This window comes from Pituophis catenifer, unplaced genomic scaffold, assembly GCF_029215685.1.
Source record: "Pituophis catenifer annectens isolate HBS135680 unplaced genomic scaffold, rPitCat1.0.hap2 SCAF_2, whole genome shotgun sequence".
Lineage (NCBI taxonomy): Eukaryota > Metazoa > Chordata > Lepidosauria > Squamata > Colubridae > Pituophis > Pituophis catenifer.
Window position 1 is genome coordinate 240341735 of NW_027256882.1, and position 26835 is coordinate 240368569.

The 26835-nt window shown below is 36.4% G+C and overlaps 1 protein-coding gene across 1 annotated transcript in view; it reads right to left on the bottom strand.

Moving 5' to 3' along the window:
- Positions 1-17787: 17787 nt before the first annotated feature.
- The window catches only part of GRAMD2B (GRAM domain containing 2B), a 35081-nt gene continuing 26033 nt past the window's right edge, over positions 17788-26835 (bottom strand). Inside the window, exons 9-14 of the mRNA XM_070935694.1 lie at positions 26160-26271; positions 25714-25836; positions 24554-24641; positions 23693-23797; positions 19159-19252; positions 17788-17829 (exon numbers count right to left, since the gene is read on the bottom strand). Coding sequence (XP_070791795.1) covers positions 17788-17829; positions 19159-19252; positions 23693-23797; positions 24554-24641; positions 25714-25836; positions 26160-26271 — 564 coding nt within the window. The remainder of the gene's footprint in view (positions 17830-19158; positions 19253-23692; positions 23798-24553; positions 24642-25713; positions 25837-26159; positions 26272-26835) is intronic.

Sequence of the window (26835 nt, forward strand, 5' to 3'; positions counted from 1 at the left end):
ATTGTATGCAGAACTGCTAAGTTTATAACTAAGGCAGTGGTCCTAAGACCCCAATACATTGAACTAATTGGAATACTCTGTAAGGGAGAGTCATTTATCTGATTGCTGACATTTTGAATTACCACATAAGTATTTTATCCTATCTTTCCTCCTATCTTATTTTATTCTGGAACTAAATTGTGTACTGTATTTTATTTTATCGATAAGGTTGCAAGACTACTCAATAAAGTCCTCCACCTCCACCTCCTCCTTAGTTCTGAGTGCAGTTTTCCAACGAAAGCTCTTCTGCCTAGCAAGAAAGGACTTAAGAGAACATTTCTTTATGCTACATTTTAAAATAAGCATCTCTCTGTCAAGAGGATGTTGATTTGAATGTCTGGGCTGGCAATTTGCTCTCTGGCGTGGAAGCCTGGCAGACAGGCTGCCATAGCGGGTTGTTACAGCTTGCTGAGGCACAACGTTGCTATTCTCCAGATGTGTCCGATTATAGTCCCATTGCCCTTAATGATAGGAACTACCATGTTTAATGCCTGAATGTGTAGCAGTTGAGGAAGCCTGATTTTATACAATTGTCAGGTCCGGGTACTGACTCACTGCTACTGACTCAGCAATTTTTTTCAGCCGCTCCAGTGGGAACAGCACATGTGACCTTTCGCAAACATATTTGGCAGGGATTCCACATTACAGATAAGCTTTTAAGAACAGCAGTATTTATGGGAAGCTAATAAAACAAAGACAAGTTTAAAGATACCGTAAACAAGTTGATGTTCCTTAATTTCTAGCTTAATTATCAAAGGCTATTTGAGTAGATTATAAACTGCGGTAGCAGCTAGTTGATTATTGTTCCCTGAGGAACCCTGTTTGAGTAGTTGTAAAATATGTCCTAGACCTGCCACCGCATTATGTGTGGCAAAAAGCTGCTTAGAGTTTAATACAGCTGCTGCTTGCAGCTTCTGCCTTTGCATATACTTAATTACCATTGAATTTGTAACATCAGTGACTCCTGAGTGCTAAATTACACGGGCGATCAATAATTCATTTGCTCTCCTTGTATTGTTTTACTACAGAATGACCTTGTGAGAAAAGAGCAGCTGAAAATTAATGTTCTCTTCTTATAGTTGTAGCATCTTTAGGGATTGGCTTGTGGAAAAAGGCATTCTAAAATATTGTCACGCTGGAAAATGTGAGCTTGCTTGCCAAAACAGGAAAAAAAAACCCTTCTTGAAAGCTGATGGTTGTTTATTTGCTCTGTTGCTTGATAAATCCATGTACATTCTAATGCCATCATCATTGAACCAAATTAAATATGAGGCAAGGCCATGGGAATGTATGTGTAAGTGTGTGTGTGTGTGTGTGTGTATGTGTATGTGTATGTGTATGTATATTTCGAAAATGTCAAGAGGATAGTTGTCACCATACAATTATAGTCTGACCTCTTTTACATACATTGTGCATGCAATTTATATTTTTTTAAAAAGGGGAGTATGATAGTGCCCTTGTTGCAAATCTTAAAGAAAAATGTTTTTTTCCCCATTTTCAATCTCTATTTTGGCATGTTAAACCCATCAACATTATTATTGGTGGATATTGCTGGTCATAGGAAAGCAACATCTGTTGCGAAATTTGCAATCTCTGTCTGGGTTTGGATCCCTAAATTCCTCCATGTGTTGCCACCAAATCATAGTTTTTAACCCGAACAGATTAGGGAAATTCTATGTATTTAATTGGTTAAAACTGCCTACTTGGTGCACAACTCAGCACAATTGTTACATGGTTTGGAAGTAATTATATTAACAGTGTTGACATTAATTTCAATTATGTTAAATTAAATCAAGTATTGAAGTTCCTCTGCCCAATTTATGCTGACCATGTCCACTTTTCAGAGTTTAATTCCTGGTATAATTCTTCCAAGGTCAAGGACAGCCCTCATAAAGGAATCATGTATTTTTGCTGTATCGTATCACAGGTGATTACATTTTATTTTATGATTAATCATATGCTTACATGGACTAAAAATATTTTCTGCAGTGTTAGCTTTCACTTCCATCAGAAACTTTGTAGGTTTATCCCTTCACATTGACATATTTCAGTCGTATGTGTGAGTGTCTGAGCTTGCCAGCAATTCTTGTTCTCACACTTCATAATGCCTGCAAAGGGAAAGTTTTTGTGTGTGTATCTATCTATCTTGTGTACTTAGTGTGTGGAGCCACAACATTACATGGTAGGAACCAAAGACTCTTGTTTATTGTTGCAATCATTATTGTATAGAGCAAATTTTTTAGAGGGTTACACTTATGTTAAAATATTTGGTGTTACTTTGCTCAGAGTTTCCAGATATTGAAGGCCTAAAATAATTTTTATGGATTTGCAGTCATAGCTTGATTAGCAAATTTGACCTTATGATTTTGTGCTGTCTCCCATGATATCAGCCATATGTTTATTGTCTGAAATGCATCACCGCTGCCAACATAACTCTCTAAGTATATTCAGGTATGTTTTGAAATCAGCCAAGATTTATTTTAGTATGCTAACTATGCTATTACCATAACATTGGTATTTTTATCCCATGTGTCTTAATTTAGTACTTTATTGCTAGAAAAAAATATTTCTATTATATTACTAAGCTTATAGAGATAATTGTTAGACAGTCTTTATTATTACAGTCAGAAACCAAAATAACACCATAGTTGTATTAAACTTTTTTTAAAAAAAAATCCTAGCATTTTCCTCTGAGTGCAGGGTCCATTTTTTTTAAATCAACCCATTGGTTGCAAATGAATTGACCAACTGGCTTGTAGCCCAAGCCTGATGTCATTGGCTGAGAGTTTGTGGCCCAAGATCACCCAGTTGGCTTTCATGCCTAAGACAGGACTAGAATCCACAGTCCTCTGGTTTCTAGGCTGGTGACTTAACCATTAGACAAAACTGGCTGTCAATAGTTGCATTCAAATAGAATGAAAATAAGTTACACATCATTTAATGCTACTTGTACAAGAGGAAAACAATGGCTAAATAAAATTGAGGGCAAGAACAGATAGCAAATAAGTTGAGTAAAATCTTACAGCAATCAGTTCAGAAGCTACTCAGGAGTATAAGGAAATTAAAATGTCTAGTAACTGCTTGAACGGGCAGTTGTAGGGAATTTGGCTACATTTGTGCTTATTCTTGAATTTTGATCAGATAAAAGATATTGAACATAGAATTGGTTAAGCTCATCTGGAAGACCTTGAATCTGAGTCACTATTAAATGCTTTGAAATATTTCCACTAAAAAAAACAACAACAACACCTTTGACCAAAGCATTCACTACTTCAGCTGCCATTCCATTTATCTGCTTTTGCGGACAGCTGTGACTAATATTGTCTGACATCTATAAATCTCCTGCTGTCTTGTACATTTCATGGTCTTTTGGAAACTCTTACCTGTTTCTTCCATCAGAGAACTTTGAATTTGATCAAATCTCATCCCATATGTACTTACCTATACTGTAAGGTTCCCAAAGAAACTTGCCTAATATTTTAAACTTTTCATTGTTAAGATGTGGTATTCAGTTCCGTGCTTTTGATTTACTCACTCCCTTCTCCCATTGAGGGCTGCTCCTATCTGTTTTGCCTGTACCATCTCTTTTCCATTTGAGTGGAAAGATGAATGATAAACAAAGCCAACCTTGCTGGAACATCCATCTTCAGCTTTGAAGTAAGGAAAAACACATATTAAATGGGCAGTTCTTGGAACTGCCTTATAGATTTTCCAACTGGGAGAGGTGTTCCCAATGGAGAATTAATGCATTGGATAAACTTTCCTTTCTCGCTTCTCTATTCAGTACAGCAATTATTTCCATCTATATGAGAACTGATGGTGTCTCATTTTCTATTGTACAGAGAAACCAATGATGTCAGTTGGCTAGGCAATCTCATTACTGATCATCATCCAACACACTGAAGGAGCTAAACACAATTCTGAACTATTCCTAGACCCTGGTTTAATTCTTGTTGTATCAGTAGTTTATACTATAGTAGTAGAAATAAATGGGCCTTCATCTTTGTGAGAAGGGTTTTATTGTTTTTGCGGATGGTCTTTTATTTTACTTATTTTATTTGCAGTATGACTGCACAATGTTTGCACAGTTTTATTTCAGGAGATATTAAGCAAGTACAGTTCCCCAAACCCACACCCTGCCCTATGTATATAAGATTGAAGAGAATAAAAGGAATACACTATAAATATACTACCTACTGCAATAATAATTTATTAAATTTGTATGCTACCTGATTCTTATCAGGTCTGGAAAGCATAAGACCTTTCTTCTCCCAGTTAAGAGCTGAGGTGGCGCAGTGGTTAGAGTGCAGTACTGCAGCTACTTCAGCTGACTGCTAGTTCAGCAGATCAGCAGATCAAATCTCACCGGCTCAAGGTTGACTCAGCCTTCCATCCTTCCGAGGTGGGTAAAATGAGGACTCAGATTGTTGGGGGCAATATGCTAATGCTAATGCAATATGCTAATATGCAATATGCTATATGCTAACTTTGTAAACCGCTTAGAGAGGGCTGTAAAGCACTATGGAGTGGTTTAGAAGTCTAAATAATAATAATAATAATAATAATAATAATAATAATAATAATAATAATAATAATAATAATAATAAAAAATTTGTCTCTATCCATCCAATCCAGTCAAAGAGGTTGGGCATAGTATGAGTCCCATCAGCCAAGGAATGTCGGTGGGAAGGGACTAAGAGATGTGCCTTCTCTGCCGTAGTCCCTGCCTTCTGGAACATTCTCCTTAAGAGCTGAGGATAACTTCAATCATGTCGGCCTTTTGTAAGGACTTGAAAACTGTGCCTGGGTCTGGGACCCTGAGTGTCTGAAGGGTCCTGTTTCCTGATATCTGGGATAACAATTTTTCTTGACTGCCAATATATTGATCTTTGTATTATATTGTAATTATTTTTTAATTGTTTTATGATTGCTTACTGTCTGGAATCATTTGTTTGAGATGGGAGGCTATAAAACTAAGTAAATTCCTCCCACTACATAATTCTGTTGGACTTTGAAATGCCATAAGAATCTTTGACATTCTTTGCAACAGGCTAATATGGTTTTAATTTTTAAAGTGATAGGCAGGAACTATTAAGATTTCCCTTGTATAAATCAGACTCATTCAAACTGTTTTCCTTTAGTTATGAACAACACCCTGAGGGATCATTCTGTCATTTTACTGAAAATAGGGAACGGAAACAAAGGGAAACAAATGTACCAAGTTAAGCTTCTTTTTTCCCTATGTGTATTTTGTTGCCTTTAGGTGTCACTGTTGGTCAGGCAGAGACTGATGAAAACAATCTAACAAAGAGTGAGCTGTTCCCAGTTCTCTCTTCGTCTCATGAGGTCAGAGTAGATCAGCCTTTTGCATTCATTGAGGCAGATGTGTGAAATGCAAACTTCCACTCTTACCAGCTTTTTTATGTTGTCACACAGCTGGGGTCTCTGCTTTTTATCTCTCTCTCTCTCTCTCTCTCTCTCTCTCTCTCTCTCTCTCTCTCTCTCTCTCTAAATATACAAGTATATGTGCGTGTATAGGTATATGTATATGTATACATATATGTGTATGTGTATATCTATATATATTCATATAGATGGATAGATAGATAGATAGACAGACAGACAGACAGACATATACCTCAGGGTTGATTAATATTAATTCCACACATATAGCCTGTTGCAAGTATATTGGAAATCACATTTTAATTTAACAGCAGTTGATCAACTATATTCTGCTGTGATCTCCGTGTCATATTATTCATTGGATCTATATATTGACTTCTTCTTTACTCACCTTATGCAAATTATATACATGACTATTGCTATTTGATTTCCATATGTCACTGCTGATTAAGGTTGTGATTAAAAGCATTTCCTTTTTCCCTCTAAAGTTAGTCAGACCTGTAACGGAATTAATGTGCTTTTTAAAAAATAGCTTGAGTAGGATCAAATATATATTTGAGAACTTACATGTTCATAGAAAATATTGAAGAAAACTCCAATCCTAAATTTGATTGAAATTGAAATTACTTTTATGTGTGTTTTACAATTCAGAAGGGAACCTCCCCAAAGGTTATTTTTTAAATGAGTTTTTAATGATTTCCCTAATTAGACATTTCTCTTAATGTTTGTCATCTTTGCCTCCTAAATATACATTTGTGCATTTTTTCTGATACACTTAATTGTGTAGAAATACATATTTTTATCTCTGGATCAATGACAGTATTCAGAAAAATGGGGATTCCCATGTTAAAGTGTTTTCTTACACACATGACCTTTCAGATCTGCTGAGTTCATATTAGTGATGGGTTGCTCCCGGTTTGCACCGGTTCTATAGAACCGGTAGTAAAACCGGCGGGAGGCTCCACCCACTGACCCCAACATCATCAAAATGCTTCTGCACATGCGCAGAAGAGTGCATGCGTGAGTGAGCGAAGCGAACTGCGAACCGGTAATAAAGGTAGGTAGAACGCACCCCTGGTTCATATATGAAGGTTTCTTCTTTTTCCATAGAAAGAAAGCCTAAGGAGTAAATCAGGAAGCTGTTCTGTTTCAGGAAGGAGCTACTATTGAAATCTGCATGCCTGTTTAAAAATATGATCGTATACAATCTCTCTCTCCCTCCCTCCCTCCCTCTTCCAAAGAGTTTTCCAAATCCTGTTAAGTGAATTTTGCCCCATTTTATGTCCTTTCTTGCCAGAGTTGTTAAGTGAATCACTGCAATTGTTAAGCTAGTAACACCGTAGTTAAGTGAATCTGGCTTCCCTTATTGACTTTGCTTGTTGGAAGCCAGCTGGGAAGGTTACAAATGGTCATAACATGATACAACTAGTTGCCAACACCCAAATTTTGATCAGATAACTATGGGGATGCTGCAATATCATAAGTATGAAAACTGGTCATAAGCCACTTTTTTCAGTGCCATTCCAACTTCAGTCACTAAATAAATGATGGTAAGTCGAAGACTACTTGTACTTAAAAAAATACATTGAGCATTTTAGAATATTTAGGAACAATTTTGAACTCTCTTGCAAAATGGTGTGTGTGTGTGTGTGTGTGTGTGTGTGTGTGTGTGTGTATGTGTGTGTAGGGGAGTATCCCATTCAGAAAATGGTTGCCTTGAAGAACTAATTGCAAAGTACAAATTTATTAAATGTAACCACTCTTTTCTACAGCCTCTCTCCCACAAATGCACTTCTTATCATCCATACTTCTCTTTTGTTCTTCCAAACAATGTTGTATGTGGCACGTGTCCACCATTTAAATTCTTTAAAGGAGACAAAAGGAAATCTGGGTATGATAATGCTAGCAGCTGGAACTTTGTTTTGTACCTTGCTAGCTTCTCTGTTTTTGAATTAAAATACTTTTTATTAAATGTAAAATGTCAAATGAGAATCTTGGCTGACACTGGGGATCCTCATGATAAAGGTTATATTTGTCATTTTTAGCTTCATAGCTACAGTAAGTATTCCCAGCTATTCAAGTGTAAAATTACAGGTCAGGATGTAATTGATCACAAGTCTAGCCACTAAACTATGGTCAAAGTATGTGCCTAACCAAGAGGAATGGTGGCACAGTTGTTAGAATGCAATATTGCAGGCTAATTCTGCCAACTGCCAGCAGTTCGATCCTGACCGGCTCAAGGTTGACTCAGCCTTTCATTCTTCCAAGGCTAGTAAAATGAGGATCTACAGTATTGGGGGCAATATGCTGACTTTATAAACTGCTTAGAGCAATATGAAGTGGTATATAAGTCTAAGCCCTATTGCTATTGTTAACATGATGAGTGGTTTGATTGAAAGTTATTCAGAAACCAAGACACAGTGGTTAATACCTCACTACTGCTAATGTTGCACCTAAAGGCAGGCTTTTTGAACCTTGCCTTATTTACCTTCCTTTATTTCTGATTCATTGTAAAGTTTCCTTCATTTTTGAATAACTATAAAGCTTCATCACTTCAACCTTTTGTCACCTGCTCTCCTGCCCCACCATTTTTCTCTTTTAAATTTTGCTGGATTTGGACCATGACAATAAATCTTTGGATTGATCAAGGATATATATAAAGGAATAATATTGGAACAAAGTATTCAATGACCATCAAATATAAATGCACATTAATAATTTTTCCTTTTGTTCATGTGGAAAAATTAATACTCATTGCTGTCAAAAATCTCAAAACTCAAAAATACTCTTTTGTGCATGCATACATCAACATTACACATGTGAACAAAGGAGTTGGGTTTTATCCTGCAACAATTGCCATTCTTAATCCTTTAAAAAACAATTTATTTGGTGATGCTACTTTTCATTTCTTTTGCCTGGACAAAAAAGTAGTATGTGAAATTTATATTAAATGTGGTTAAGCTTTTAATAATGATGTCCATTTGGCACACATTTCCCAGAATTCCAAGATACAACATGCATGTCATGCAGGGGTGAAATGCTCCTGGTTCGGACCGGATTGGGCAATCCGTTAGTGATCGTGGTGTGTGGTGTGGCAATTCCATAGCTATGGCAGAGCAAAGCTCCGACCACCCACCCTGGTGTCATTACTTCCTAGTTTTAACCAGGAAGTAATGTGTTTTTTACCTTCTGCGCATGCACAGGTTTTGCGCATGTGCAGAATATCTGCGCGCGCATGTGAAGTGAGCGAAGCGAGCATGTGCGTGTGGCACGTGCACTTCCAAACCGGTAAGGAAGGTAAGTATATTTCACCCCTGATGTCATGTCAAGGCTGGTTGGGAATTGTAGCCCCATCAAACTTAGTTAAAAGTCTTAGTTTTATGATCTGCCTCAATGCTAGTGTAATATCAAAGGCATATACAGTGTTTTTGATTCAGTATCTTGATTTAAAGTCACAATAATGTTTCACACCCTTTTCCAATCTTTTCATTTCTGTAAAAATTGTTTTCTATATGAGACTTGCCCAACTAAAGTTTGCTTTATTTGTTCCTTTGGCAGCAGCTGTTCAAAAATTATTGCCTTCCCGTTTCCTGCAATGCATTGGCAAAATGCCTTCTTGATAGAAAGTTAGCCTATTACATTTTATTGTTTAAGAGAATGAAAACTGGTAGTTGCCTTCATATTTTGATCTTGACCTCTGTTTGAGTTACCTGGGTAGTCAGAGTTCAAGAGACCTGCTACAGAGAGCTGATTGCGTTCAGTGCTGAAACAAATATTTTTGAAAGAGTGCTTTGTTTTTGTTTTTTATTTTTCTGTGTTATTTTAAAAAGATAACTAACAGTGTAAATAAAGGAGAGCAATTCAGCAAGCCAAGTAAACAACAGCAACAAATGTTTTTAAAGGATTGTTCAAAATTTTAAAAGAGGAACAGCCTTTTAGTACAATTTTAAAAATGCCTATGGATAAAATAAGGATCAGGGCAATATCTTTGGGGAAGCGTAACTAGAACTTGTGTAATGTGAAACAACGTCAGCCAATGGGGAGTACAACTAACTAGTAACAAAAAGTATTGTAATATACTAAATGACAAATCACGCCATGAGAAATAATATAAAATATAAAAAAGGTAAAAAATAGAAAGATGCAAACGTTCAGAAAACAATATAGATAGAAAAGGAAAAAAAATAAGACTTGTGATCTTTTTTTAGTGCAGTTACAAATAAACTCCAATAACTGCTGTCCTCTTCCTTTAATATTACCTATATAATTCCTTTCTTCCTATAGTCAACCTTTTTTATTCAGCAAATCTAGAAATCACTGAGTTATTTTTATCCAATTTCAACAAAAAGTCTATAAAGGTTTTCCAGTTTTTTTAATTAAACCTTGTTTTCTCCCTTGTCACCCCTATAGAATGGTATACTTTTCTCATTAGGTTTTTAAAGAGAATGTTAAGAAGCATATATGAGAATATTTTTATTCAGATTTACACCTCATGGGGAGGGGAAGTTTAATCTACTTATGATCCTGATGAAAGTAACTTTCTCTCCATTGTTTTTACTTGTAATGTGAAAAATCAAACATTTGTGAGCTGGAACTTCCTGTCTGGCCTAATAGTGGCAAATGGATGAAGGCTATTTTCAACAAGATTATGGCAGAGAAAGGAACAGCTAAATTGTATCCCAGGGAAAATTGGGAATATCTATAATTCAAAGAAAACTACCATATTTTTCGGAGTATAAGACACTCCGGACTATAAGATGCATCTACCTTTTTTGGTGAGGAAAACAAGAAAAAGAAATCTGCGTCTGCCTCACAGCAATTTTGCTTCGTTGCAGCAAACAGCAAATAGCCTGCTTTACTTTCATTTTCGTTTTCACCATAGCTTGATTAGCTGAAGGAAAAAAAATCTGCTCCCAACAATTTACCTCCTTGCAGCAAGCAGCAGAGGCCTACACAAAACAGCTGAGAGCAAAACAGCTGAGAGTCGGGAGGCAGATCCAATCAACTTGTGCTAATTAGGCTGTGCTGAAACTGAAATGAGCTGTTTCTTCTTGCTGCTTTCTGCAATGAGGTAAACTGCTGGGAGGCAGAGGCCAAAGGGTGGGGGCCAGTGGGTGGGTGGGGCTACATTCGGTCTATAAGACGCATCTAAATTTTCACCCCCTTTTAGGGGGGAAAAGATGCATCTTATACTCGAAAAATATGGTATCTGTTTGGTACCAGCTACAGTATGTAGATTTAATACAAAAATGGGATATCTATAGCCAAATTGTCTTTTTCAGCAAAGGGATGCTGGAAATTTTATTTCAATAACAGTGGGAGAGCCACAGGTTCCCCACCTTAGCTTCATATTTCTATAAAGAGTATGTGTTTGGTATGTGTACCAAAAGTTGGTAGGATATAGGCTATGCTGTATTGATATTTACGGTAGTCTTTATGTTAGAGCAGGGCTCTCCAAACTTGGCAACTTTAAGACTTGTGGACTTCAACTCCTAGAATTCACCAACCAGCATACATGAAATCGCTCATTTTAAAGTTGCTGCATGGAACAAAGTATGAATAAAATTGATGGCCTTCTCTCTAGAACACGGGTGTCAAACTCGCGGCATCACATTGCCATCATGTGACATTTTGTGATGTTTTTTCCCTTCGCGGAGCTGGGGTGGGCATGGTTTGTGTGTGATGCATCCGGCCCATGGGCTGCTAGTTTGACACTTCTGCTCTAGAACTAATGTTAACTGACATATATAGGGATAAAACACCTATAATTAGTATTATATGAACTAAAGAACAAAATATAATATAGGAAGCACTATAGGGTTGTGGTAGAGATGTTTTGCAGAGATGTAAAATTATGGGCAGATAAAGCAACTTGTGGTGATGTAAATGAGATATAGATATGTTTTCTTTTATACCTCAGGCTAATAAATTTTGTTATCTTATTTCTTATTCCCTTTATGCACATTTTACACAATGTTGCTAGCCCCAAAAGAGATGTTTGCTTTAAGTAGTGAAGAATTGCTCCCTGGCTACCTTGCTCCATTATCAAAACTTTCTATAAAGTGAATGAATAATTTTTGATTTTTGATTTTCTTCTGTGAAAAAATTAGAGGGGATTGCCTTCCTGAAAGTTACATTGAGCCTTCATTGTTTGTTTACAATCTTCTGAATACAATGTACAATAATTTGGGGCACTGAATCAGTGGTGAAATCTAAAATTTGTTACTACTGGTTCTGTGGGCGTGGCTGGGGGGTAATGTGAATGGGTGGGTGTGGCCAATTTCTCACTTAACAACATAAATTTTGGGCTCAATTGTGGTTGTAGGTCGGGGATTACCTATGCTTGAAATCCATAAAAAGTCAGTGGTATTTTTCTTTCTCTGGAGTGTAGAGAAGCTCATGTATAATAATCCTGATCAATCCTTATATTGGCCACTGTCCATGCTTCTATAGTTATTTTAAAAAATTGTCACAAGTACTTTGGTCCTCAGTAATCCTGAAAATCTTTGCTATCACAAACTAACAAGGCTGTTTGGAGATTATATTTCTTGTCTCCGGGCAAAGGCCAAAGTAAACATATCTGTATCTAATTTTCCTGATAAGACTCTGAAATAGCAAAGGGATAACAATTTGCCATGCAGAGGGTGAGGGAGTCCAGACACCATAAAGTAACTAAAGGATCAGTATTCCTTTGATGCTTTGACTGCATCTTTGCAGGGAATTTGAATACTGCAATCAAATACTCATTTGAATACTGCATCTTTGCAGCATTCTTCTATATTTGCATTTATATGAATTCCACATAAACACTCTACAGAACAATTTCATATTATGAGGTCTTATGATTATTATTTTTTTGAATTAACAATCTGCTACTCGCATTTGGATTCAGAATGTTGTAACCCAAAACGTTGTTTGTAACCAATAATAACCAGTCAATTTGGCTGCTTCCTTGAATATACAATAGACAAAAAATAGGTTATAATTTAATAAATGTCAAAATGAAACTGAGCAACTCTAAGTGCTTGAACTAAAAGTATACTTGAGGTTAAATACTGACATAGTTTACATGGGTGTAACAAAAATTCTGGTATATTAACCTCAACAGACATAGTATTGGAATCTGGGTTTCAGAATCATATGAATTTGTGATAATTAAGGTTGATCTAACAGCTTGTGACCAGTGAGAACTCTGAATAGGAGATGAGGCAGTGGTTGGTAGGTAATCAAGAACCAATATTGTGGTGATAAGCATGGATAGTAAAGCGGTATTTTCACCAAAGAGAATTTTAAGAAGAATAATCAATAGCTAATGTTGGCTGGGAACCTCAAGACTTATTATAGTACAAATCACCTGGTAAATCTTAGGATAGAGAAGGCTTATAGGAGGGTGTGTCTGCTTTGGTTAAAGCTCTGAAATTCTTTAATATGTAACGCCTATATGTTAAATGTATAACGATAGTGACAGTGTACACATTTTGCAAATACAGTTTTACCTAATCTGTTTGCTTCCATTTCAGTTTTGCTTAATTGGAATCCTGCCATGTAGGACAAAGGGTATGATTTATTCTCAGAGCCTTGACTTCTTTATGAATATGTAATAGGCATACTGGAAATCTACAAAGAATTCAAGGGTTGGTCAGTCAACTTGTATCAGCTTAATAAAGCCTGATCAAATGAAAGAGATATTGTATTGCTAAAATGGGAAAAGCTGTTCATCACTCTTTACTCTACTTCTACTAAGTTTCTATGATTCAACTCGTTTTTAAAAATCTTAGTATGCCTGTCAAGTAAAGTTAAATTCTGACACAAGTACTCAAATTAAGTAAACTCAGCTCTGTTCTGTCCAGCTTAATTCCACTTTGGCCAGCAATAGGGAACAAAATGAACAATGTCTGAAGCTACTAGAAATTGTTTAGCAGTCATGCTTCTAAGATTTTACCAAGCATGACAAGATAAAATCAAAGCTACTTTGACAGTTAGACATTTTTCTAAGTAATGAAGAATATTAAAGCTCTAAGCATATTTTTTACAGTGATAAGGACAGCCATGGCAATTGTCCATGGTCCCTCACATGGAAAAGACCCTATTCAAAGTTTGATGTATTTTATATTGCTATTAAATGGAGTGATATTTTTCATTCTAGGTGGTGCATAGATGGCTAGCCACTGGACCATTGACTTTGAAGATGATGACATGGACATACAGGTTGGAGTGCAGAGAAATAAAAGTAGTCCTTGTTTAGGGATCTAATTTGCCTTTGGTTGCTAAGCAAACCAGGTAATTAAAAAAATCACTGAGTGCTGCTGCTTCATTCAGATAAAATTTTTTCATACAGTGTCCTGTTCCTCCTTTTTATCCCCTTGCAGGACATAGAGATTGCTTAAAGAAGCTGCATCTTCCTCAGCTGTTTTCTCTGGAGTAGAGTGGGCAAAGCTGTCTAGCCCCATTATATTTTTTTTCCTTTTCTCTCCTTATTTTTCTATTTAAAAAAAAAACTAACAATGAAAGTTGTGAATAAAGATATACAAATATAGATAGATGAAGACCTATATTTCCCTCTTCTAAAAAGTATATCAAGAGTACTCCAGTTCTATTATTATTTAGTCTTGTTACAATTCTTTTATTTAAAAAAAGATATAATTTCAAAATTATATCTATTAATAAACAGATAATTATTCAAGTTGTGCAAATATTGTCAATATGACATTAATAAGGGTTCCAAGCAGGTTATTTTTATTTTTACAATATCAAAAAGGTATGAATTTTTGAGTTTAATGTCAAAAGCTCCACTATATTATTATTTATAAATGTTTAAACTAATAATAAAACACCCCTAAAAATAATAAAGGTATTTAATTTCTGACTTCCCCCTTCCTTTACAAAGTTAATCCTCACAATCACAAACAAGTATCTTAATAAATTATGATATGCCTTTTTGATAGATTCTGGAATTATACCTAATAAAAAAAATAGAGGTTCCGCTTTAAATTTCATCCCCAAAATTCTTTGGGTTACTATGTATATTTTCCCAGTATTTTGGGAGGGGGGGGTGGGCATGTCCACCAGATATGTTTCTTTTCTGTGGCATTTCCCACATTTATTACCTTATGATTTATGTGCTTTGGCAATTATTGATGTATACGATCTGTAAAATATTTTACAGCAGTCGTCTTTCAAATCACAGCTTGGCATGCATTTTATAAGCTTGTTTCATAGTTCCCACTGCTGTATTGAAATGGTCCCTTTGAATCCCACTACACAGAACTGACCTCTGAGCGAGGCGCATGTAAACAAAAATGAATTCACTGTAGATTCAGAAATAGTTTATTTTAAATATATAAATTACATTTCATAGAAATGGCACAATTAACATCTCTGCTATATAAACAGAATGTTCATTATTTACAGATATAGAATATTTTAAATAGCATTAATATGATCTAACTCATTTGAGTCAAATCAACTGTAAGATACGTCTCTTATACAAATAGTCGTCGACTTGCAACAGTTACAACAGTACTGAAAAAAGTGACTTCTGTTTTTCACACAACTGTTGCAAGATCCCCGTGGTTATGTAATCAAAATTTGGATGCCTGGTAACTGATTCATATTTATGACAGTTGTATTGTCCTGGGGATATGTAATCACCTTTTGTGACCTTCTGTTGAGCAAGGTCAATGGGGAAGCCAGATTCACTTAACAACGGTGTTACTAACTTAACAGTTGCAATGGTTTGCTTAACTGGCAAGAAAGGTTGTTAAATGGGGCCAAACTCACTTAACAAATGTCTTGCTTAGCAACATAAATCTTGAGCTCAATTGTGGTCATAAATCGAGGACCATGTATATAGCAGAAGTTAAGGATATTCTAATGGAAAAATCATGGCTTTATATTAAAATGCTACGGACTAATATTGTACTTCATCACTTGTTTTGAGATGCTGAACTCATGAATTAGCCATCTTTCCATATGAATGAATGAAATGAAAATTCTAATACAAACAAGATAGATTACAATACCCAAATACAGTAAGATATACAGTATATCAAAAATAAAAGGAAGAACAAAGTAAAAAGCTCCAAAACCTTGGCTTTTAACTTAAAGTATGTCAAAGTTACAAGCTTATCAATTGGTTTGGTTGGAATAATATAGATTCCTATAATGAAGTCTACATTAGTATCTGAACTTTAGTTTTATAGATGACTATGCTGTTTTATTTAAAAACATTATATCAATTGCATAATTGGATAAGAATGCATGATTTCAAGCACCTAAATTGACCCATTTATTGGGCTAAATATTGCAGACATATTTAAACTCCATTAGGGCTATAACTTATAAATGGGGCTATAACTTATAAATAGGGCTATAAATGACTGCATTAATGACCCACTAAGACCAATGTAATTTTAAAATAATGTCTAACTAAGGTCTAAAGATAGGCAGTTTGGTATAGTTGTTAAGGCACTGGGCTAAAAGCCAGGAGACCATGAGTTCTAGTCCCACCTTAGGTACAAAGCCAGCTGGAAGACCATGGGACAATCTCTCCTAGGAAGTGGGCAAAGCCAAACCACTTCAGAAACTTTGCCAAGAAAACTGCAGGGACAGTCCAGGCAGTTGACAGAAGTCAACAATCACTGAAACACACACACACACACACACACACACACACACACACACACACACACTGATTAATTTCACCTCACTCAACGTGTTACTAACTTGGTTTGAGCCAACTCTATGGAATTAAGATTGTTAAACTTTGATTGTAAAAGTCCTCTGATGTGCTTTATTTGTACCTGGACATGACAGAAAACTTTACCAATGAGGGCTTTGGTGGGAAGAGGTGTACATGCATGCGTGCATACATGATTCTGTGTAAAACAGGAACATATACTTAATTGCAGCTGAGCATGCAGCACAGATTCTATTTGGCAACTCTGGAGGAACATGCCAGAAAGAACTTGATCAAATCAGAATGCTAATTTATTCGCAAAATTAAGTTTATAGAGTCCAAGTTAATGCCACTCTGGATATGTTCAGAGTTTCCTTGTCTGGGTAGGGGGAAAAAAGAAAGAAACTAGAATGTTTCAAATATAAGCATATACAGGCTATAAAGTTTTCCAGACATAGTTGCACAGCAAATTGTATATCCTCATATTGGTTCCCTAAAATACAGTAGAACAGAATGGATTTATGGTAAGTTTAAGCAATATAATAGCAATAGCAATAGCACTTATTGAATAGAATAGAATAACAGAGTTGGAAGGGACCTTGGAGGTCCTCTAATCTAACCCCTTGCCCAGGCAGGAAACCCTACACCACATCAGACAAAAGGTTATCAACATCTTCTTAAAAACTTCCAGTGTTGGAGCATTCACTACTTCTGGATGCAAGTTGTTCCACTGATTAATTGTTCTAACTGTCAGGAAATTTCTTCTTAGTTCTCAGTTGCTTCTCTCCTTGATTAGTTTCCACCCATTGCTTCTTGTCCTATCCTCAGGTGCTTTGGAGAATAGTTTGAATCCCTCTTCTTTATGGCAGCCCCTGAGATATTGGAACACTGCTATCATGTCTCCCCTAGTCCTTCTTTTCCTTAAACTAGACATATCTAGTTCCTGCAACCATTCTTCATATGTTTTAGCCTCCAGTCCCCTAATCATCTTTGTTGCTCTTCTCTGCACTCTTTCTAGAGTCTCGACATCTTTTTTACATCGTGGCAACCAAAACTGAATGTAGTATTCTAAGTGTGGCCTTACCAAGTGGTAAAGTGGTATTAACACTTCATGTGATCTTGATTCTATCCCTCTGTTTATGCAGCCCAGAACTGTGTTGGCTTTTCTGGCACTGCTGCACAATGCTGGCTCATATTTAATGGTTGTCCACTAGGACTCAAAGATTCATTTCACAGTTACTACTATTGAGCCACATATACTTTACCTGTGCATTTTGTTTTTCTTGCATAAATGTAGAACTTAGACCTATATACCGCTTCACAGTACAGCTCTCCCTAAGCGGTTTACAGTGTCAGCATATTGCCCCCAACAATCTGGGTCCTCATTTTACCGACCTCACAAGGATAGAAGGTTGAGTCAAACTTGAGCCAGTCAGGATCATAATAATAAGGCCTGAGATGGATCCTCTCAGTTATTCATCATATACAGTGTAGACAAAGAAATGGATTGTCCTCTGAGAAAACAGGTGCTATTGCACAAGAGTTGTGAATTTGAACTGAACTCAAGTACACATAACTTGATTGGCTAAGCTTGATATTATCTTCAGAGTTGCTTTTCTAGAGAAAAAGTGAGGTGCGAATGAAGTAATCGAAAGGCAACAGGCAGTTCACTTATTGTCTTCAAGTAGCTTCTGTAAATTGCTTTGTATCTTGGAGAAAAAAAAATACAGAACACATTATATAGATAAAACTAGCTGCTACATAAACAAGAGATGAATTGTTCAATAGGCATCATACCTAAAGTGGAATACTTTCTTTCATTCTGGCTCAATCTGGGTAAATTTATAACATCAAGGATTACATTTTTAAAACTATTATGTCTAGCCTATTAATTCTACAGCAGTGATTTAGACCAACAGCCCTTACTCCTTCCTGTCTTGTCTTAGTACAATGTGTGTTTAGAGCAGGGGTCCCCAACCACTGGTCCATGAACTGGCACCGGTCCACATGCCAGAAACTGGGCCATACAAACAAGTGAAGCTCCATTCGCGGGATGCAAGCAGCACATGAAACCATGCCCCCTCTGATCCGCGGAAAAATGTCTCTCCATGGAACCAGTCCCTGGTGCCCAAAAGGTTAGGGGCCGCTGGTCTAAAGAACAAGGTGACTTATTGCAACAATTGGAGAAAAGTGGCTTTCATCATTACAAAAAATGCTATGAATTGAATGATTGGCTTTTCAGGTTGCCCTGTAGGTACTCATATAAGTCTATAGCATAGGAAGAGATATACAAGTAAGACTATATATGAGCTGACCTGAAAAGTATATTAAATGAAGAGGCCTAAATGCTTTAAGTGGATATTTTCAAGTCTGTGAAGAAGAATTACTGTTTCTAGGATCAGAATGTTATTGGTGTTCAGCAGTGATGGCACAACCTTTGGGATTGGCATGTCAAAAAAATCAGAAAATATCTAATTTGATTCTGTTGAAATGTCATCCCCCAAAAAACAAAAGAGAAAAAACAAGGAGGGCATATGCCATTCTTACATGGCTTCATAGCCTCCGAAAACTGAATGAGAACAGGGTTGCTTTCAAGAACAGTTGTTGTTGGATGTTGGGGAATGCTGGAGTGGAGTGTCACCTTTGACCAACATGACATTAGTTCACCATCACTGGTATACAATATGGGAACAGACAAAATTTCAAAGAATTATATTTTGGGGGGTAGATTTTTGCCTAATTGAGACAATGGGGTGGGGGGGAAGAACGTTCTAGGAAATTTTCTTAAATTTTATAGAATTTATCTTAGAAAGTTTTATTAGCATTCTTCATTATGTGGCTTTTTAGGCAAGCTACTCCTATCAAAATATCTTCGACACAGCTATGAAAGTTTTCAACCCTCTGACCTCTTTTGTTCTTATCCAGTTAAGAGACATTTAAGCGTCTTTTCACCCCAATAAATCTCAGTTTCATCTTTATGTTCATGAAGTCTCCCCACTGTTTTTGCTTTCTGTAGTTTAGCGATTCTTTCCAGTTACCTTTTCCAGTTTAATAAGATTAGCTGTTAGCTCTGCATACAGACCGTCAACATTAAATTTTTGGTGATATCCCAAACCACCTTGTATTGGATGTCTGAAATAGAGAATGTGGGTTGAGAAAGTGAGACAGCGTATAATTACAGATGGAATAAATTAAAAATCTAACTAAATAACATAACTGGAACATAGCAGAAAAGACAAGTTTATTCCTTTACATTAAGTATAGCAACTTCATGATACAAGACTCATATCAGCAATGTATGTTCATGTCATTTGGTAAAATAAAGATTATTTTCTCTAAAAAAATAAATAAAATACAGCTCATGCGCTCAGTTAATAAACAGCATTTGTAGAACAAGTGCTTTAAACAACTAGGTATGATTTTTCATTCAACAAATTAGCATAAAAAATAAGCATATTGCTTATGCTATTTGAAATGGCCAAAAATTTACTGCAGGTATCATGCCATTTTTCAATGCCAAAAGGGTCAGTTACATCCTTATTGAATTAATATGTCTATTGTTAAACCCATAACTCAGGTGTTATGTGATGCAGGTATTATTGACTATCTATGAGACTATCCGGTCCAAATTTGTTGCATCTTCAACTGTATCTTTGGTGTGGTCTTTCATACAGAAGTTGCTTTACTGAAGCTGATATAGGCCATAGATTAATGTCTTAGTTTTATGTCTGAAGTTGACTTTCTTTTCACAGGATCTCACTGCCTTGATACTCACTGACACTTTTATATTACCTTGGAAATGTAAAAATGTTCAAAGGACTGGTTATAAGTAAGCAAAGATTGTGCCACCAAAGAACAGTAGGTATTACAAATTGAACAGAGTTTGGTATCAGCCTTACAAAAATTGTTGATGGCAATCTTGACTCTAGTTCTAAGCTAACAAAATACTTTGAGCAGCAAACTCTCTCTTAATATCATAGAATGTTTACATTTACCAACTTAATACTCTTTCTTTACAAGCAGAGGAAGGCAGACTCACAAACATCTTCTATGACAACAGAACCTGCCCTTCTGGCTGAGATGCTGCTGAAATTCTAGCATATGCCCTATTTTATTGTAACTTTTAGAAACATAATTGTAAGAACGTATTATGTCTGGATACCCTGTAAATTCTATGCTTGTTATTTTTTGGATAAGCAAGCCCTAAACATCCAAGTCCACTGCCAAGTTTTTCTATTCTACTTATTACTCTAGGCACCAATTTAAAGAATAGAGTATTAGCGTGGATATTCAAGTTCTTATTAATAGTGGTTTTGTAGTAAATTATGGATCCTATAAAACAACTGTTCCATTGTATTTTGGTCTGTGATTACAATAAAGGTTTAAGGTTATCTTTTTTAGGAATACATTGGGGCTGTTGAGAGTGTAGCTTGAAAATAATTGCTTGAATGTGTCATTTATAAGAATGTCAATATTCATTTATAAGCACATTGAAGCTGTTGCATGGAAATGGCAGCCTGAAAAAATGGAAATTTAACACACATTTACTTTGATTATTATGAGTTGTGGATCTTTTTCTTTTTGCATAGGGTTTGTTAGCATTACCCTAAAGCACTAAAACCAGTGGTGGTATTCAGCCAGTTCTATCTGGTTTAGGCGAATCGGTAACTGCAGCTGCGGGAGGTTCCATCCACCTGCCTGGACATCATCACGTCCTGTTTTTGACATTCTGCACATGCGCAGAAGGTCCTGTGCACGTGCAGAGGTGTCATGCGTGCATGAAGCGAGCACGTGCACACTCACATTTGCGAACCGGTAGCGAAGGTAAGTGAATACCACCCCTGACTAAAACACTGTGTAAAGCATCACACAGTATAAGCATTTGTACAGCTGGGGTACAAGTAGATTCTTTACAGTGGCTAAGACGCTGAGCTTGTTGATCGAAAGGTCGGCAGTTCAGCGGTTCAAATCCCTAGTGTCGCGTAACTGGGTAGGGTCCCAGCTTCTGCCAACCTAGCAGTTCGAAAGCACGCAAAAAATGCAAGTAGAAAAATAGGGACCACCTTTGGTGGGAAGGTAACGGTGTTCTGTGCGCCTTTGGCATTTAGTCATGCCGGCCACATGACCACGGAGACGTCTTGGGACAGCGCTGGCTCTTTGGCTTTGAAACAGAGATAGCACTGCCCCCTAAAGTCGGGAACGACTAGCATATATGTGCGAGGGAAACCTTTACCTTTACTTTACACATATAAAATCTAACTCTGGTGCTATAATTTCAGTAGCAGATATTTTTGCAGAAATTCACTAAAGATTGTCTGTCTTCATGCTAGAAAAGTATCCACCTGCTAATTTTTTACAATACAGTAATCCAATTGCAACGTGGTCGGGCATGAGTCTGAAGGGCCTCCAATTTTAGAAAAGGGAGCAACTGACACATTAGATGTACATGTGCAAATTGCCTTACGGCCATCAGCTATGACCTGCTGTTTGCACAAAAGGACACCGAAGACTCCTCAAAGTCTTGAATGTGGAAGCACAACCCCACTGAGAGTCAACAATGGCATGACTATTAAAACCACTAATGGATGAGTTAAAATAGTTCATGTAAAGACAAAAAAGTCTATCTACAGTGCTGTGTTATATTATAATAGGCAAGATATAATCTGCCAGGCTAGGACATCATCATTTACCAAGGGTCCCACATTGTGTAAGGTCTGTGGGATGAGGGCTAGGGCTTTTCAGTGGTGGACCCTACTCCTTGAAAGACGTTACCCCAGAAATGAGGATGGTCCCATCCTTTTTCACATATTAAACTGTATCATTTCAGTTGGCATGAAGCTTCTAGTTCAAGGGTGTCAAACTCGTATCGTCATGGTGTTGTCATGTGACATATCGTGACTTTCCCCCCTTTCCCCCCTTCGCTAAACTGAACATGGGCATGGCCAGCGGGTGACACATCTGGCCCACGGGCTGCGAGTTTTACAGCCCTGCTCTAGTTAGTTCTGATGCCTCATTTGCATTTAATTTTAATTATGGCTCTAACTGTTGTCTACTGATTGTGAAGCAAACATAACAATCATGAAGTGAACATCAGAAAGTGAACCCATGGTTTATAATGGATGGGGTTTTTTGCCCCAAAATTGGAAGTAAACACTGGTTTCTGTCAAAAAATGTCATAAATTGGGACCAATTTGTCATAAATTAGGATGTTGCAAACGGTCATAAATGTAGGCTGATTGCAAGCACTCAAAATGTGATTGTGTGTGATCATGGGTTGTTGGAACTTCAAATCTGGGTCATAAGTACCTTTTGGGGGGGTCTCTTATAACTTGGAAAGGTCACTAAGCAATTGGTCGTAAGTCACAAACTACTAAATGAAATATGTATATGGAAAAAGACTTATTTAAAAAATGCTGGATAAACACAAAGTCAATTTCTTATTTATTTATTTATTTATTTATTTATTATTTATTTATTTATTTATTTATTTATTTATTTATTTATTTATTTATTTATTTATTTATTTATTTATTGGTTCGATTTATATGCCACCCTTTTCCAGAGACTCAGGGCGGCTTACAATGCATTAAGCAATAGCCGTCATACTTTTGTATATACCTGCTTAGTAGGGCTTTTGCCCTATAATACGTCAGCTTATTGCCCCCACAAACCGGGTCCTCATTTTACCTATCTCGAAAGGATGGAAGGTTGAGTCAACCTTGAGCCTGGTGAGATTTGAACTTGTAGTAATTGCAGGCAGCTGGTGTTACTTAATAATGCTTTAGTCTGCTACGCCACCAAGACTCTTATATAAAGCTCTTACATAAAAGAAGTGTGTATGGTGTAAAAATAGAGTGTATGGTATAAAAACGGACCGGGCAGCATACTTTAGTAGTTTTGCAATTAACAACAAAAATAATAAATGTGCAGAAATAGCAAAAGCAGGAAACTAGCTAGACAGGATATGGACCCCATGTGATATAGCTCAAGTCTTGAATTTGTTAATAATTACGTTTTGATCCTTGGCAGCTGTGTGTTTTTATATTATGTATTTTTAAAAATCTATTTTAGGGTTAGGGTTATAAATATAAATTTATAGAGTTTTAAATGTAAACAAACAAACAAACAAACAAATGTTTAAAAAGGGCAAGCCTGATTAAAGAAGAATAAATCCAAAAAACACCAGAAAAAGTCAGAATGACAGCAACAATGTCGATATGGTTGATCAGTTAGATGTTACATGCTTGGACTTTCAGACTTTTGATAAAGACTCTCCCCAAGGATTTCTCAGAAAACTTACTACTCGGATGACTTATCTCTAGAATCATAAGCAGTCTATTTCTCAAGTTTTCATGTCCTGCTTGTATTTGGCCATTGTGAGAAGTGATATTGGACTAGTCAGATTCTCACCTAGACCATGTCATCTTTCTTGTTTTTATTTGGGGGAAAAAAAAGTGTGGGTAGAATTTCTATAATATGATCACTGACTCCCTGCACCTGAGAAGAATGGTGAAGAATAATCAATAGAAAAGAATACAAAGGACACTGCATTTCAACAAAGAGTATCCTTACTCATTCATATGTGGATCCACAGTAGAAGCCATGGATACAAGTTGCTCTTCCAAATGATGAACTTTATATCGCATATAGAATGTGGAACAAATGAGGATAAAAACACTGCATGAGAGTTGTAGAAGAAAAAAAAAGAACATAAACAGGTGACTGCCCAGGTAAGATAAACTCATTTGTAGTATAGAAAACCTATTACAATATCAAAGCTCCTGTTACACTAAATTAGTAACATTAACCATGCTTTGTCAAATCCTGTGCCGATGTGCTTTAATTTTAGCTTAACTCATCCGTGTAAACAGTTATTCAGAAGGAGGTTGGAGATACTGCTCCTTAAGAGAGCCTGAATAGGGAAAAAGAAAGGTCCTTGTGAGACCAACAAGGAAAGCAAATGTTACTGGGTTGGGCTCTTGTCTGCTCCAGCAGTGAATAGCCTTGCCCTATTCAACAGGTTTCCTCAGAAATTTGCTCTGCTTTATCAATCCCCTTATCTGCTATTTGGATTGCATTGTTGCTACCTGCTCTACTTTGCCCGTAAACCTTGAAAATATCCATCAATCTTCTTTTCTGTTACCTCCAGGAGTCTAGCAAAACGCTTTTGGAAACGACACAAGCTTGTTATCCATATAACACAACTCAGAGTAATTTAGACAGATCACATTTTTCTCCTTCCATTTTCCCCAGTGGAAATGTTTACAGTGGCGCATATTCAGATCTTTATTTGTGTGTGGCAAGTATGAAAAAGAAATTCAGAAACCATTTATTTAGCCGCTGCACGTCCAGCTTTCAAAATATATTCCAGGGAAGATGCTCTCAGCCTTATGTTTAGCTTTGTAATTTGAGGAAATGGTTCTACATACTTACAGAATTGCATAAACAATGAGTATGTGAGTCACTGACAAAAATAATTGAAAATTCATTCTGTCGAAAGATCCGAGGATTCCTGAAGAAACTATGAGATAAAAAGAAAAATTAACCTAGTCTTTGAAAAGGCTATGACTAAACACATACAATACTGGCAGACTAGAAATGCAAAATAACAAGGAGCTTCAAATTGACTGTTCTTTTTCTTCTCACCTATGAAATATATTAAATAAGTATGTTAATGTAAGTTGTAGTTTAGTGTTGCTTAATTAAGGTGAACTAGCTTTGTCTAGTTAACATGAACATGGTAAATCGGGACACTTTTATATCTCAAAAAGCCTTGATTAAAATTTATAGCTTAAGTATATGATTACTGTATCAGCAGATTAGGTTCTCTCACCATATGGGAGTTGCATTCGAAGATGTAAACTGATCTGAATGGAAATATGTTCAGAATAACAAGGCAAAGAAAGGAATTCCAAAAATACTCAAAGCTACAATCTGTGGTTAAGAAATTGATCTGCAAGCATATGCAGACTCCCTGCTATAAATTAAAGGAAATTGGGAGACTACATGGGAAGTCACAGTCCTTTTATGTTGTTCTCACAGCTATAAATTAGGCCTCCTTCCCCCAATGTCTCTCATTCTTGCCTTTCTCCTACTTTTTCCATATAAATCCACATACCTTATCGTTTCATTTCAATCTAGAGAACTGTACTTCAAAACTGATTTAAATAACAACCTGACATAAAACCCCCACCAATAATAAATAAATATTAGGTTGGAAAATAAGATCAGCATGCTAAGATCAAATGCAAGCAGGATAGAACAGATGAAAGAAAGAAAAGAAAAGAAAATGAAGAATAAGACTGCCAAAGTATACCTAATCAAGAAATGTCACCTAGAAACAAGGAAGAGCAAGGAAGGACTGGAAACCATAAAGCAGTAAATAACAGCTACTGCCAAGAAAATAAGCAGATATGAAATTTGAATTGCAGCCTATAGGCAGAATCTCCAATTTCAGTCAAATCAGAAAGGTTTCTACTTATCCATCAATGAAGAGGCTGCAATGAACCAATCAACATCTGACAATGAGGAAACTATACAATTCTGGGCACAGTTATGGGTCAACCCAAAGAAATACAACCAGATTTACTTACTGTTTCCTGAAACATTCCTGATTTGATCATCACGCCTACATTTAGACTGTACATCTTTATAGATATCTTTCGTGTCTGTCTTGGAACTTTTGAAATGGGACTGCTTATCAGTCTCATGGTAATCTGTTGGAGAAGAAGAAACGTATACTAGAAGCAAATGTAGGGCATTTGAATAGTTTTGAGACCAATAAATGCCAACAAAGTACTTTGATAGATCTAAACAATGTTTGCACTACCCATTCTTTGTTGAAGTGTTCCAAATGTCTAGAGCACGGATGTCAAACTCACGGCGTCACATTGCCATTTGTGATGTATTTTCACGGAGTTGGGGTGGGCGTGGTTTGCACATGACGCATTCAACCTGCAGACCGCCAGTTTGACACCCCTGGTCTAGACTAAAAGATTGTGTTTTAAGATAGTCGAGAAACAATTTTTTAATAGCAAACCTTGAAAGTGTTCCAATTCTGGGCTTTGAGAACCGGTGCTGCTGGATTCTTCCATCTCCTGTCTACGTCTCTGTATGATGCCATCCAGTTCAGAGAAATCATGATTGAAATCCTGGAAAGGGTCAATGTATCAGAAATGCAAATTAAATATCAATTTGTTATTTTCCTTTGTACCCACAAAGTTGAAAACAATGACAATAAAAATGTTCTCAGTATAGACCTACTTCCACATATTCGATAAAACATAGTGAGGCTTGCTGATAGTTACATACAGTATATATAATAGGGATACAACAACTTTAGGCTTCAGGACACCATCCGTCCAAACCCCGCTAAAAATACCAACTTGTAATGTTTAATGTTATAAATAAAATGGACATTCGTTTAATTAATATACATTAAATGTAATACATTTAATTACTTGAATTTTAATTACATTTGCTTAGTTCCCACCCCCCATCCCATCTGCTGTTGTGTGTCCTCCAGCCTATCATTCAAAGTTGAAGGTGGTTTTCAGCCTGAAAAATATTCTACAATTGCAGCCAAAGTATATCTTAGCTTAATGGGTAGAACAGTAAGACTGTAGATGGCAGACTAAGCTTCCAGGTGCATAAATGTCACCAATTGATTTTCATCAAGCCATGCCATTTCAAATAATTTAGTTTGCAGATAATAT